This window comes from Nicotiana sylvestris, chromosome 12 (genome assembly GCF_000393655.2).
Source record: "Nicotiana sylvestris chromosome 12, ASM39365v2, whole genome shotgun sequence".
Taxonomy (NCBI): Eukaryota; Viridiplantae; Streptophyta; class Magnoliopsida; order Solanales; family Solanaceae; genus Nicotiana; species Nicotiana sylvestris.
The window spans coordinates 50,502,615-50,518,171 of NC_091068.1; the positions used below are offsets into that span (position 1 = coordinate 50,502,615).

A 15,557-nucleotide genomic window follows, 5' to 3' on the forward strand; every position below is an offset into this window, starting at 1 on the left:
TGTAGGCTTTATTTTCCCTCGTTAAAGGCTTTTTGAAGTTTTTATGTTCGCCCAACTCTTCAACGGTTCGATAATAACCTCGATTGTGAGTCGTTATGTAGTGACAAATGAGCACCTCGGGAGGTTTCGCTCGATGGTTGAATTATTTCGAAGCCTATTGTTTGGAGCTGATATGAACGAAGCTCTTTTGCTTATACCAAGGGTAGCCTGATTAACCAGTTCTTTTCGAAGTATTTTCGAAGTAATTGAAGGCCTGTGATTTTATGGTGACGGTCGGGCGTCCCCGAGTCGCGTTAGTTTGGCTGGTACAGCCTTTTGACCGTAGTCATTGTATTTGGCCATAACCTTTTTAGTCCTCGAGAAGTAACTTTGGCGTCTATATCGAGGGCATGCCTTTTTAGGGGTCTAACAAGTTCGAATATATAGCCTTAACTTTAAGATCGGTATTATTCCTTTTGTAAGGTCTTATAAATTTGAACATGCCTTACTTGAGGTGTTACAGATAGGTTACTTGGTACAAGTATAATTCATGCCTTGCTTGAGGTCTTACATATAGGTTACTTCGTACAAGTATGGTTCATTCCTTGCTTGAGGTTTTACAGTTTTGGTGTTGCCTTTTGGAGGTCTTATGATTCGAAGTTTTCGATTTGGAATTCTTACCGCTTCGAGTTTTTGACGTCAGTCCCAGAGTGTTAGGGGAATTTAAGGCCTTAGAGCCCTTTCTTGTAGAGATAGCAGACTTCTTTGAAGCGCAAAGCGTGATAAAATATACTCATTTGATTACTTGGTACAAGCATACATTTTTTCGCTGTCAAGGGCTCGATTATTCTATGCGGACACGGTTCATTCGACCGTTTGACCCGATACATCATTTTCCTATCGAGACCCTTTGTGGCTCATCTTGACTTCTTCGAAAAGGTGATCTCCCGGGGGGATGCCGCCCAGTATTCGAGGTTGATCGAAGAGAAGCCTTGAATACTTGTTGAGTTCTCCTTAGGTAGAACATAGATGTTGCCTCGTTAAAAACCTTGCCGGTAAAACCCTTCTTGGGATAAAATCCGATCGAAGGAAAAGAGTGCAATGCATGCTTTAAAACCTAAGGTCTTCAAGCTGGAAAGTGCTTCGATTCTTCTAACTGGACGCCTACACATAGGTTAGTGTGAGAAGTAAATAAAAAGGGAGGCGGTTATACCTTAGTTGTGATGGCGTTTCAAGCCTCGATATGCTTCCACTGCTTGCTCCGGGGACACGGTACGGTCCCTAGTTCGTTCACTCGGGTGCAACCGAGGATGTAGCTTGTGATTGCTACTTTGTTGTTTGCTTATCCTTTGGCTCCTTCGATGTTGAAGGTGCCGATGCTGGTACTACATCGTGCACTACGAACATCTCTCTTGCAGGCATTGTATCTCATGTCCCATTTGATGACATGAAACTTGGCACTTTGGGTTGTTCCGGCCACGTTGACCGGGAGGGTGATTTCCCCTTTAGTTGTCTCGCTCGCAATGTTGAATCCGTTGAGGACTCGAGAGGTGGGCACGATCTAGTCGAGCAGTCTGAGCTGCTCCACCACCCTCAACCTGATAATGTTGGCCGAGCTACCTGGATCCACAAGTACATGTTTAATTTGAAATGTATTCACAAGAAAAGAAATTACCAATGCGTCGTTATGAGGCTGAGATAGGGTCTCGATGTCCTCGTCACTGAATGTGAAAGCGTCCTCGGGTATGTAACCTCAAGTTTGCTTTTCCCTGGTGATAGATATTTTTGTTCTTTTGATGGTAGGTTCCTGTGGGATGTCGACTCCCCCAACAATCATGTGGATGACATGTTGTGGTTCTTCTGTTTCATTTTTCCTGTTCGCCTCTCTTTCCCGAAATTGATTTTTGGCTCGGTCGCTGAGGAACTCTCAGAGGTGCCATTTGTTAAGTAGTCGGACTATTTCTTCTCGGAGTTGTCTGCAATCTTCAGTCCTATGACCGTGTGTGCCATGGAATTCACACACCAGGTTAGGGTTCCTCTACGACGGATCTGATTGTACGGGCCTTGGCCACCTGGTGTCTTTGATTTTACCTATGGCTGATACGATGTCTGAAATATCGACATTGAAGTTGTACTCAGATAACTTGGGTGCCTCATTCGACCCTGTGTATCTATCGAATCTGGCTCTATTTACGAGTTCCCGAGGATTCTGACCTCGATCTGTCCTTCGGTCGTTTCGGGGTATGTTATGCCTTGGGGCGTTTCTTCGATCTTCAGTGTATGGTTGGTACCTTTCCTTGTTTGGCTTTGGCTCCTTTGTCAAGAGCCTACTAGGATATACCGAGTCCGAGGGGGCTCCCTGTTGGTCGTCCTCGACCCTACTCTTCGACTGATATCAGTTGTGGACATCCGACCAAGTCACGGCGGGATATTCAACCAAGTTCTGCTTTAGTTGCTTTGAAGCTACCGAGCTTCATTCGTTCAAAACTTGGGTGAAGGCCTGCACTGCCCAGTCATCGGAGATTGGTGGTAATTCCATTCGCTCCATTTGGAAGCGAGATATGAACTCCCGCAACATCTCATTGTCTCTTTGTTTGATTTTGAAGACGCCGAACTTCCTTGTAGCAACCTTGATGACACCGGTATGTGCCTTTATAAAAGAATCTGTCAGTATGGCAAATGAGTCTATCGAGTTTTGGGATAGGTTGTGATACCACATCATGGCTCCTTTTGAAAGTGTTTCTCCGAATTTCTTTAATAGGACGGATTCGATCTTGTCATCCTTTAGGTCATTTCCCTTTACGGCACAAGTGTAAGTAGTGACGTGCTCGTTGGGATCCGAGGTTCCGTTGTACTTCGGGAGATCGGGCATTCTGAATTTCTTTGGGATGGGCTTCGGAGCCGCACTTGACAGGAATGACTTTTGTACGAATTTGTTTGAATCAACACCCTTCAGGATCGGGGGTGCCCCCGGGATCTGATCGACCCTTGAATTGTAGGTCTCCACCTTTTTATCATTAGCTTCTATCTTCTTTTTGCCCGATTCAATCCTCTTTGTGATGTCCTCGAGCATCCTCATAATAGCGGGGTCAGCTGCTGACCCATTGTTGCTCGATCTTTCCGACACCTGTTCGGCTTGAGGGGCCGTTTCCGGTGCTAATGTGCTTAGAGTTTTTTGGTGGCTTTGCAATTGAGCAATCGCCAACTGTTATGCCTTCAACATCTCAAAAATGACGTGAAGGCTAACCTCTTGTTCCCCCCGAGCTGGGGTTTTCTAAGCTTCTTGTTAGTTTTCTTGGCGTGTACTCCTATTAGTGTGGGAGCTTATATCGACATGTTGGGCGTTGGGTGAGACCACATCCACGAGGATTGGCTCCAGTGCATCCTCAGGGTTTCGCTGTGGTACACCGACGCCTGGAATAGCTACACCATTCTTTCCATGGTCTTCAAGACCGTTGTTTCCATGTGGATTCACTGAGTTAGACATTCTGACCTGAAACCAAAGATTCTTGGGCAAGAAAAAGTATACAGAATAACTTGTGTTTTCAATAAATCAGCATGAAAACAATCCCTATTATTTTTAGTCCCACGGTGGGTGCCAAACTGTTTACCTCAAAAATGGTAATTACAATTAGATTTGATTTTGTGGTTCTAAAAATACGTAATTTATTTTTATGCTAGTTGTTAGGCAGTAGATGCTAAGTATGAGACTGGAAAATAAGATAAGAGCTTGAAAAAATAGTATGCTATGCAAACCAAGTGGCCGATAGTCGGGGTCTCGAGCTAGACCATACAGGGCCTCGGGGTCGAGCTAAGCGTTAGGCTGCGGATAGCCAATGAAGGACTAACAGTTCCAGGTCTTTAATGAGGGATCTTTATGATCAATGATGGGTAGTAAATGAAGAATAATAAATGAAACGCAATAGATGTAAGTAATAAATCTGAGGAAAGACAATAGAGAATGTTTAAGTTAGAGAGCAGAGAATGTTCTTGTTCTTGTATTGAATATCATCCCCCTTTACAAAATGACAAGGGTCCCCTTTGTATAGGAGAGGTAATCCCAACATAGTACATATGTATTTATTACAAAGGTATGCAGATGGTACAACCATTTAATGCCACAGTACGGGCTTGTGCTAGCCTAATAGACTTGGTTAGCTTTAATCACGTGCCTTGGGAATCTCCCAGTCGCTCATCATAGCCGCCGATTTGCTCTACCCCGAGGTCGAGCATAGGGAACCCTCGGGGTCGAGCCTCAAACTGGGCCTCGGGCCTTCTGAAGACGGGCTATGGGATGTAATAATGATCATAAATTAGGCTCTCCGATTTTAGTCGTATACAAGTAGTCACAATGAACATTGTTCTTCCTTTGTCTATAACCTCCACTGGTGACATTTGGACCCTTGTTTCCATACAGAGCAGTGCTCTCTAGACCTTCTGCAAGCTGTGTAACCTGAGCCATGCTTGCCAGATTTCTTTGACTCTCTTGATCAACAAACAGTGAATAGGCCTTGTTAATAGTAGGTACTGGAGCCATAATCATAATTTGACTGGACTGTGCATAAGAGTCATTTAAACCAGTAAGAAACTGCAGCAATCTCTGAGCCTCAAAGTGCTGAGCATACAGCTTAGACTCAGGACATCGACACCCTGGGCAAGGCATTAGAGCATCAAACTCATCCCATAAATCTATCAGTTTTGAGAAGTAGTCTGCCACAGTCATGGTTTCTTGAGTCAAATTGTGCATTTCTCTATGAAGAAACAATACTCTAGAGCCATTCACTTTGTCAAATCTTTCTTTTAGATCTTCCCACACCTTGTGAGCACTAGATGCATATAATACACTACTCAATAAACCAGGCCTGACAATATTCATTATCCATGACAACACAACAACATTAACCTTTTCCCACAGATCATGAAGTTCTGGTTCGAACTTAGATTTTGGAAACCTTCCATCGACAAAACCTAACTTACTTTTACCTAACAGACCAATATAGCATGACTCCACAAGGCATAGTTAGTAGATTTAGTCAATTGAATAGAGACTAGAGAACTACCTGGTGTGTCAGTTGGCTGTGGTACAGTGGGTGATTACAATCTATACAAGGAAATGGCGAACCAGCTGGAGCAGAGTTTCCAAAAGTGTCAGTAGCTGATGTATGAGCTGTTGTATTGTCTTCTTCAGTGCCAATCGCCATTGTAGATTTCACCTTGAATGACAGAATATAAACCATCGCTTCGATTTTACGATTACTCTAAGACAATTCTGCACCTAATTTTGCAGAATTGAAGTAGCCTAGAAGCAGAGAAGAGAAAACAGAAAAGAGAATTAAAGAACGAGGACAACTTAGATCATTGCCGGTGGCTCTGATACCATGTTAGCTACCATGGAAAGCTGATCTAGAGCTCGAATAGAAGAAGAATTGAAGCAGCAAAGAAGAGGAGAAAGAAACACTATTTCATTGAATAATTGCCAAAAATAATGAAAATGAATAGCTACTCTTTTAAGCTAAGCAAGCAGACATTTATATTTTCTTCTAACTACCAACTAACTAACTAACCAACCTAGTTAGTGACTACAATAATGATTAACTATAGTTAATTATCATCTTGTTCATTCAGCCCTTCAACAGTAACGAACATTAATTTGAAAAGTGTTATTCTTTTCCTGATATATTTTATCTAATGATAATTTGCTTTGTATTCTTTTAACAGTTTTTTTGAATTATACAATCATACTATTGGTAATACTTTTGCTTTTTAATAATTAGAATTATTTCAATGCACTAACTCGAAACATTATTTGGAGAAAATTCAAAAAATCTGCTTATTAAGCTCTAGAGGTTTTAGCTGAACAACTTGAATTTTTGTGCTTTTGCTTGGAACATTCGACTGGTGCAAATGTAGTCCCTAGGGTAAATGAGACTGATGATATTTTACCCATTTATCTGTTAATTGGTAATGAAAACGGTCATTGACTCTATTCTTCACTCATACTTGTAGGCAACACTTGATCCAAAGGGAATCTAAGATTGATGGTGTTGTATTGATCACTTTACCTGCCGTAGGAGTTCAACCACCTCATCTAACTTTCATTGTAAGTGAGTTTTAAAATCAAGTTCCTAAATTTATTAATATCTTTTGTGGAGCTTGACAGTTTAGTAGTCTTGCTTCTTAGTTTATAGGTACTTGCTCCAATTGTCTTGTTAGAATAGAATTTTTGTATTTAATAAAGTAAGTTTTTGTTTTAACAACAACCTCATTTATGATAGAGCAATCAAAACTGATGAGAGGTATATTCACTAGAAATATTGTCTATAAGTATTAAGTGAGGTACAATTCATTACATATTTATATTATATAAAATCAAAATAAGTGAAAAAGAATCACATGTATCAAACTAAACTTTGATTATTCATCTTCGTAGATTCAGAAAATATCTTATCATCTGAACCATAACAAACATGTTATTATACGATGATCAACATTAATAATTTACATGTTACTATATGACGTACAAGAACAAGGGTGATGTCCAGAAATGCAACAACTATATGGGTATCAAGCTGCTAAGCCATACGATGAAAGTTTGGGAGAGGGTGGCGGAAGGGAGGGTAAGGAGTGTGTATGTCTGAGAACCAGTTCAGTTTCATGCCAAATCGTTCGACTACGGAAGCCATTCATCTTGTAACGAGATTGGTCGATGGAGCAGTATAAGACAATGAATAGGGACTTGCATATGGTGTTCATTGACCAAGAGATGGCATACAACAAAGTGCCAAGAGAGATTTTATGGAGGTGTTTGGAGGCTAAAGGTGTGCATGCAGCCTACATTTGGGTGATTAAGGACATGCATGATGGAGCTAAGACGCATGTGAGAACAACAGGCGGAGACTCGGAACACTTTCCGCTTGTGATAGGGTTGCATCAAAGATCAACCCTTAGCATGTTTTTATTTTTCTTGGCAATAGACGCATTGACTCGACACATACAAAGGGAGGTGCCATGGTATATGTCATTTGTAGATGATATAGTTCTGATTGATGAGATGCGAGATGTTGTTAACAAGAGTCTGGAGGTTTGGAGACAAATTATTGAGTCTAAGGGTTTTAAGTTGGGACTAAGATGGAGTACTTGGAGTGCAAGTTCAGCAACGTTACCCAGGAAGCATACATGGATGTGAGGCTTGATACATAAGTCATCCCCGGGAGAGGAAGTCTCACGTACTTTGGGTTAATATTACAAGGTGAAGGGGAGATTGATGTGGATGTCACACACTGTATTGGAGCAGGGTAGATGAAGTGGAGGCTCACTTCTCGTGTCTTATGTGATAAGAATGTGTCACTGAAACTTAAAGGTATGATTTACAAAGCAGTAGTTAGACCGACTATGATGTATGAGGCAGAGTGCTGGCTGATCAAGAACTTTCATGTCCAGAAGATGAAAGTAACTGAAATGAGGATGTTGAGATGCATGTGCCATCATACCAGGTTAAATAAGATTATAAATGAAGTTATTCGGTATAAGGGGGGAGTGGCCCCCATGGAAGATAAGATGCGGGATGCGAGGTTGAGATGGTTCAGACATGTTAACATGAGAAGCACAAAAGCCCAGTTAGGAGGTGTGAGAGGTTAAGCTTGGTGGTTATGAGAAGGGGTAGAGGTAGGTTAAAGAAGTCTTAGGGAGAGGTGATTAGGCTGGACATAGCGCAACTGGAGCTTACTGAGAACATGACCCTTGATATTAGGCTGTGGAGGTCGAAGATTAGGGTAGAAGGTTAGTAGGTAGTCGAGTATTTCCCTTTGTCTTAATCTGTTTGATTGCATTAGTGTTAGTTTGATGTCTTGTTAATCTTAGATTGCTATTATTACCTACCGTTTAGTTGTTACCTTGGTTTCGGTCTTCTTTTTATCTTTTTGTTATTATTTGTTTTCGTTACTTCTTTTCAGCTTTTCTTTAGCTGAGGATTTATCGGAAATAACCTCCCTGCCTTCTAGGGTAGGGATAAAATTGCGTACATTTTACCCTCCCCAGACCCCACTACCTCACTTGTGGGAATTTGCTGAGTTTGTTGCTGTTGTTGTTGTATATGATGATCCACATTAATCATTCAAAAACGATATAATATGCTCTTCAGTTATAATTATTTACTGTAAATTTTATTTTAGTAATATTAATATTACTTTACAAAATCACATACTACATTACTCGACATACACGTGTAATGCACGTGTTGAGAAACTAACACTAATATGTGGCTATCAATATAGATTTATTTTCAGATAGTGTAAGCCAATATGTTTACAATTTATGGACCGCCATCTTGTTTACAAGATGCACGTATTGAACAAAATACTGATCATGTCCTTACCATTGGGGCTTTTATTTCCAGATCATGTATATACTTTATAATGTTTGATGAGACTATCTGCTTGATATCCTAGTTTATATTATTTTAAGTGTTTATCTATGATGCAACATGTGCAGGGTGAAATCCGGGAGGCCGATTTCTCCTTGACTGAATACCTCGAAGGGTGATCCCAGAAGCCCGGGATCTCGAGCCAGTCACTTCCCTCAAGATCGGCCGGTACCTTGCCAAGGATAATGTCGACCAAAGCCCCGACGAATGCAGGAATCTCTCGAGGAATGCACCCGTGCCGATCAGGTCTATTCAAGCAGCTCAACATCAGCCCACGCGTATATCGCAAAGCTAGCCGGATGTCCCGTCCTATTTCTTTTATCACGCAACGTATCTTGTACTAAGTTTGGACTTCCTCCTTTCTATAAAAGGGGAGTCGTTAACACTCTGTAAAGGCAGAGCTCCAATCACTGTCAAGTGCAATAATATCTTCCCTCTCTTTCTCCTCTCTAACTCGCTTGCCCTCACTGGCTCGAAGCCATTTATCTTTTATTACCTTCTTGTTTGTTCTTTGTTTATCACTTGGTACTGGCCCGAAGTCGCCTTAATGCCCATCACTCTCTTACTTGTTCTTCATTATATTGCTTAGTATTGGCCGTGAAGAGCCTTGTTTAGTTATATCCTCAACTGTTATCCCATCCCCGACTATCCCCGATAGCTCGAGCTCGACCCTGACGTCGACCCTGAAGTCCCCCATCGACCAGACCTATATTTGTACAACAGGCCCCTCGGTTTGATTACTGTCTCGTTTTAGCTCGCATTCCATTATTAAACTTCATATTACTATCATTAACTGCTCTAACAACTAGCTCGGGAATAGATCACGTATTTTTAGAACCCCATTTACAAATTTAATTATTGTTATCATTTTCACGGTAAACAGTTTGGCGCCCACCGTGGGGCTAAAACTAATAGTGATTATATTCTTACTGGTTTCATTGCACAAACGCACGTTATCTTTCACACTTTTTCTTTTCCAAGATCCTTTGATTTCAGGTCAAAATGTCTAGCTCGGTGAATAAAGTCGAGAACGACAACCTCAAAAATCACGAGGAAAATGGCGTGGCTGTCCCGGCCGCCGGAGCACCCCAATAGAATCCCGATAACAGGCCCAAACCGGTTCTAGCGGATGCGGATTCACAGGACGCACAACAAGTCGGCGAAACTTCTCACATCGACAGGAGCATAAGACAGAATGACCGACAGGAAGCTCAAAAAACCCCAGCCCGGGAAGAACAGGAAGTTAGTCTTCATATTATTTTTGAAATGTTGCAGGCACAGCAACTGGCCATTGCCCAATTGCAAAGCCATCCGAGAACTCCCAGCACAGCGGCACTAGAGACAGCTCCCCCCGCCGAACAAGTACCAGAAAGATCAAGCAATAACGGGTTGGTGGCCGACCCTGCCATAGTGAAGATGCTCGAGGACCTCACCAAAAGGATCGAATCAAGTGAGAAAATGATTGCAGCCAACAATAAAAAGGTCGAGACCTACAACTCTAGGGTGGATCAGATCCCGGGAGCACCCCCGGTCCTGAAAGGTTTGGATTCGAAGAAGTTCATACAGATGCCGTCCACGAGGAAGCAGCCTCGAAGCCAATTCCTAAAAAGTTTAGAATGCCGGAACTCCCTAAGTACAACGATACCACCGACCCCAACGAACACGTTACTGCCTGTACCTGCGCAGTAAAAGACAACGATATAAAGAATGACGAGATTGAGTCCGTATTGCTGAAAAAATTCGGAGAAACGCTTTCGAAGGGGGCCATGATGTGGTATCACAACTTGGCTCCCAACTCCATAGATTCATTCACCATGTTAGCAGACTCCTTCGTAAAAGCACATGCTGGAGCCATCAAGGTAGCAACGAGGAAGTCTGACATTTTCAAAATCAAGGAAAGAGAGAACGAGATGCTGCGAGAATTCGTGTCCCGCTTCCAGATGGAACAGATGGAGTTGCCGCTAGTCTCCAAGGACTGGCAGTGTAGGCCTTCACCCAAGGCCTAAACGAATGAAGCTCGGTGGCCTCAAAACAGCTAAAACAGAACCTGATCGAATATCGGCCGTGACTTGGTCGGACGTCCACAACCGGTACCAGTCAAAGATCAGGGCCGAGGACGACCAACTGGGAGCTCCTTGGGGCTCAGTGTACCCAAACAGACTCCTGGTAAAAGAATCGAAACCAAACAAAGAAAGGTATCAGGCGTACCTCGAAGACAGAAGGAACGCCTCGAGGCGCAACCTACCTCGCAACGATCGGAGGATAGATCAAGGGCAGGACCCTCGAGGGATCGTCAACAGAACTAGGTTCGATCGAAACATAGCGCCAACAAACGCGCCCCACTTATCGGAATACAACTTCAGCGTTGATGTATCAGACATCGTGTTCGCTATCAGCAAAATCAGAGACGCCAAGTGGCCCAAACCGATACAGTCAGACCCTTCACAGAGAAATTACAACTTAGTGTGCGAGTTCCACAACACGCACAGTCACAAAACCGAGGATTGCCATCAACTACGAGAAGAAGTGGCTCGACTGCTCAACAAAGGGCACCTTCGGGAATTCCTCAGCGATCGGGCCAAAAATCAATTCCGAGAGAGGGAGGCCACCAAGAAAAATGAGGCAAACGAGCCGTAACACATCATCCACATGATCATGGGGGTCGCCAATGCCCCGTAGGAACTAATGAGAAGAACAAAAATATCCATCACTAGAGAAAAATGTACTCGGGGATATATCCCCGAAGACGCCCTCACGTTCAGCGAAGAGGACACCGAGGCCCTATCTCAACCCCACGACGCCCTGGTAATCTCCTTTCTTGTAAATTCTTTTCAGATAAAATGTGTACTCGTGGATCCAGGTAGCTCGGCCAATATTATCAGGTCGAGGGGGATAGAACAACTCGGGCTGCTCGAACAAATCGTGCCCGCCACTCGGGTCCTCAATGGATTCAACATTGCGAGCAAAACAACAAAAGGAGAAATCATCCTTCCGGTTACCGTGGCCGGCACAACCCAAGACACCAAATTCCATGTCATCGAGGGAGATATGAGGTATAACGCCTTATTTGGACGGCCATGGATACACTGCATGAGAGCAGTACCATCCACCCTCCACCAGGTGATAAAATTCCCGATAAAGGATGGGATCAAAACCGTCTACGGGGAACAACACGCGACAAGGGAAATGTTCGCTATACACGACGTGGTACCAACGCTCATGCCTCCGCCCCAAATGAAACAACGGGCAAACCAGGTTTCGCCCCCGATCGAACTTGACAAAACAAAGTAGAGATCCACGTCGCATCTCCGCCCCCGGGCAGTTATAATAGACCAATCCCAAGGCATCGCCGGCATATCTCGTTTCAAGGTACGACCATTCCCCTTTCTTTTACTTCAAATTTGGAATTAACCTTCGTGCAGGCACCCAATCGGAGCTGCTGGGACGTTAGTGCTGTCGCAAGACCTCGAGGCCCCAAAGGCGCACCCGTTGCACTCTTTTCCTTTGACCGAGTTTTTATCCCAAGAAGAAGGGTTTTTACCGGTAAGGTTTTTAACAAGACAACATCTGCGAGCCGCTTAAGCGGGAACTCCGCAAAAAATATTCAAGACTTTCCCTGCGGTCGACTTTTTAGATGAGGGGCATTCCCCCCGGAAAGCTTCCCGCTCGTAGGAGTTTTGAAAAACGCTGAATGAGGTTTCCTGTAAAAAACAAGGCATCGGACCAAACATAGTCAGGTCCCGTCGGTAAAGGCATATACTATTGTATCGAGCAATCAAAAAATACCTTTTGTCAAAAAAAAAGAGAACTCCTTCTCGGAGTAGGGTAATAAATTCTTTCACCAGAAACGTCACGAAAACTCGGGAACAGACGCCAGCGGTTCAGACACTCTGATGGCCTCCAGATCAAAGCTCTGAAATCACAAAAAAAATTCAGGCAAGACAAACTTCCGAGCAATCGACTTCGACCCGATATAGGTCGACTCAACACAACAATATATATATTGCGACAATGGATCGAAGAATGTCTTTCAGCACCCCATTCTCCAAGCGAGGAAATCACAGTATATTCCCGGCATGAACCCCTTTACCGGATGCATCCCGAAACGCTCGGAGACTTAACGTCAACAATTTGGCACCTGCACTACCTCATAGTCGGAACTCCGGGCTCATGAAGCCTAAGCAAGGTAACACCGACCTCACAAATAACGGCCTTCGAGCCCAAGCAAAATAACTCGGAGACTGTCGCCAATCGCCATGCCCTGGGAAACCCGAAACTGTAAGACCCCGAGCGGGCAGACTCGGCGTAACCAGATCTATTCTACAAAGCAATACAAACTATAAGACCTCAATAGGCATGACAAACTGTAAGACCTCAATAGGCATGACAAACTGTAAGACCTCAATAGACATGAAAAATTGTAAGACCTCAACATGCATGAAATTCAAAATCCCAAAATTTAGGCTATATGTTGCATTTGTAAGAGTCCCGAAAGGGCATACCCTCGACTTAGACACCTAAGCTATCACTTGGGATCAAAAATGGCTCCGACCAAACACATGACTACAGTCAAAACGGCTGATACAACCAAACTAACACGACTCGGGGACGGTCGACTGTCGCTAAGCAAAAATCGCAGGCCACTAATTTGAATATACTTCGGAAAGAATCGATTAAAACAGGATTCCCTCAACAGGCAAAAACGAGCTTCAACCATGTCAGCTCCAAATCACAAGGTTTCGACCTACTCAACCTACGAGCTATGAACCTTCCGAGGTGCTCGAAACATCACCGATAACAACTTGAAATCGGGGTTCTTCCAAGAACCGACGATGGGTCAGGCAAAAATATTTCAAAAGACCTTAATGAGCAGAAAACAAAGCCTACAAAAAGCCCACGGGCAAAACAACGTAAGAGCCATTGTCGCCAGCTAAACACGCCTCTGGGCCGCACATTAAAACGTCTCTACGACTAACCAACGTAAGAGCCATTGTCGCCAGCTTGAAAACTAACAACTTGAGGATTAAAATGAGCTCGAATCGTAACCCGATTCGAAGACCGGATCCAAAATAGTTAACTATGCAAGCCTCCAGGCCACATATTAAAAGGTCTCAAACAGCCAAAACAGCGTAAGAGGCACTATCGTCGGTCTAAAAATCAAAAGCACTTAAGGGTCAATTAAAGCTCGAGTCGCGTTCTGGACTCGAAATAAGTAAACTACAATATGCCTAAGGGCACAGCATAAATGCGACTGTCACCTGCCGAGTGAGCCTCCGAGCCACGCGCCTATAAGGTCACTTCGACCCGAAAACACAAAAGGCCATCATTGTCCGCCCATGCAGGCAGGAAAGGACTTAAGGGTCAATTAAAACTCGAATCGCAACACAACTCGGAGACTAGACCTGAAATAGCTAAAACAACAAAACGCCCGAGGGCGAGAAATAAAGGCCATCATTGTCCGCCCAGGCAGGCAGGAAAGAACTTAAAGGTCAATTAAAGCTCGAATCGCAACGCGACTCAGAGACTGGACCCGAAATAGTTGAAACAACAAAACGCCCGAGGGCGAGAAATGAAGGCCTCCATTGTCCGCCCATGCAGGCAGGAAAGAACTTAAGGGTTAATTAAAACTCGAATCGCAACACAACTCGGAGACTGGACCCAAAATAGCTGAAACAGCAAAATACCCAAGGGCAAGAAATGAGAACAATCACCATCCGCCCGCACGAGCACAAAAGATCGAAGGACAGACAAGCTCAAATGAAGGCCCGACTTAGAGACTGAGCCTAAAACAGCTGGGCGAAACATAGAGGCCCCAACGCCTGCTCGCACCAAGGATCGCGCTTGAAAGCTCCCGGACCTGCCTGATCAGTTCAGAACCCACAAGGATCCCGTCAAAACACGGAAATCAGCCCGCCGGATCAAAGGCGATACAGGAAGAGATACAAAGGAGGTAAAACTTCAATATTTCTCTCATTTTATATATGCGGGAAAGGTGCGTTCTCCATCTACAAGCATGCTCTATAAACAACAGAATACAAAGTGGCAAAATCTACGCTCCACCTCTAAAGGGTTACGGCCTACCAGCCCCAGCCTCGCTCTTCGTGGCATCGGCAATAAGCAAACCAGGCATCATGCCCAACCACCTTCGCTCAAGAAAATCCTTCTAGAAGGACGAAGCCCCTGGCATAGGTCTCTTCAAGCGCCTGTCCCGAAGATCTACGACGAACGCGTCCCTCGAAGGCCTGCTCCAACACGGCTCAATCATCGGCGACAAGTCGCCACTCCTTCATCATCCTTGGTCTAGCTTAGTACTATACCAGCCTGGACACCGGTTGTTCTCAATCCAGACTTTTGAGGTATCAAGCTACAACTTCACAATCATATCCACTCAGATCGAAGCTCGAAGCCTGCATTTGATACTTCAAGTATTCCTAGCTCGATTGGCTCTGCCTCTAAGGTCGAAAAGGCGAAACGCTTGCCACAAGAAGACTCCTGCCTCACCATAGGGCTTCTGTAATACAAGCTCCGATATGTCCCGAATCGCCAGTGCACCGACTCGACCTTTCTTTCCCCTCGCCAAAATGCCTAAGGGGCCTACCCCCATCCGGGCCCCCCCGAAGTATAGCCCCTTGACGGAACAACTCAAAGCCTGGGTCTATTGGAGTGTTATGAAGGGAAAAACCCAATAAGAAAGGGAAGACCCAAGATACGGATGAATCATGCTGAAACTTACCACGAAATGAAGCCGGCAAACCTACTCGACGACCGAGCACCCTCCTGGTGGCCCAAAGGAACCGCTGCTCCGGAACCAAGGACTCCAGGAACGCCAAGCTCGGATGATGCACTCTCCTCAGTAGCACGAGCCCGTCTCGCCATGATAAAAGCTCCTTCATGATTATGAAGCGCACATCTCATCTATCGCCATGCCCGACCTCTGTCGTGCCCCGAATAAGCAGTCACTAAGGGTATGACCCACCAGCACCGTGAAATCAGCAAACCCCGAGGACCCTCGGGAAGCGGAAGCAACTTCACGACTACATACGAAAAGAGAGGGAATGATTCAACACCAACCAAAGGCACCAACCATCGGCACCGCCTCCGGTTTCGAGGTAATGCTCAACCCCGAAGACCTCCGCCATAGCAAGACAGCGCCCCA

The 15,557-nt window shown here is 44.4% G+C and overlaps 2 protein-coding genes across 8 annotated transcripts in view; both read right to left on the reverse strand.

The window, feature by feature from the left end:
- LOC104240256 (amino acid transporter AVT1A) overlaps positions 1-15,557 on the reverse strand; it is a 51,197-nt gene that overhangs the window by 18,938 nt on the left and 16,702 nt on the right. The window contains exon 14 of one of the 7 annotated variants that reach the window (XR_011404444.1): positions 5,040-5,192. The exons of 5 other annotated variants lie outside the window; for them this stretch is intronic. The gene's annotated coding sequence lies outside the window, so the exon portion shown is untranslated. One more of the 7 variants, XM_070165368.1, reaches the window with a different exon arrangement.
- Positions 3,969-5,025, reverse strand: LOC138884280 (uncharacterized). The gene is made up of 2 exons (XM_070165373.1): positions 4,883-5,025; positions 3,969-4,805 (listed from the first exon to the last, which is right to left on the reverse strand). Exons 1-2 carry the CDS (start codon positions 4,936-4,938, stop codon positions 4,286-4,288), a joined length of 576 nt encoding a protein of 191 aa, XP_070021474.1. The 5' UTR covers positions 4,939-5,025; the 3' UTR covers positions 3,969-4,285.

Excerpts from the sequence above, each read along its gene's own strand:
- LOC138884280 (XM_070165373.1), bottom strand. The coding sequence starts at position 4,938 with ATGGAAGGTTTCCAAAATCTAAGTTCGAACCAGAACTTCATGATCTGT. Across the intron at positions 4,806-4,882 it reads TTCATGATCTGTGGGAAAAG|TGCTCACAAGGTGTGGGAAG; the intron begins GTTAATGTTGTT and ends ATATGCATCTAG.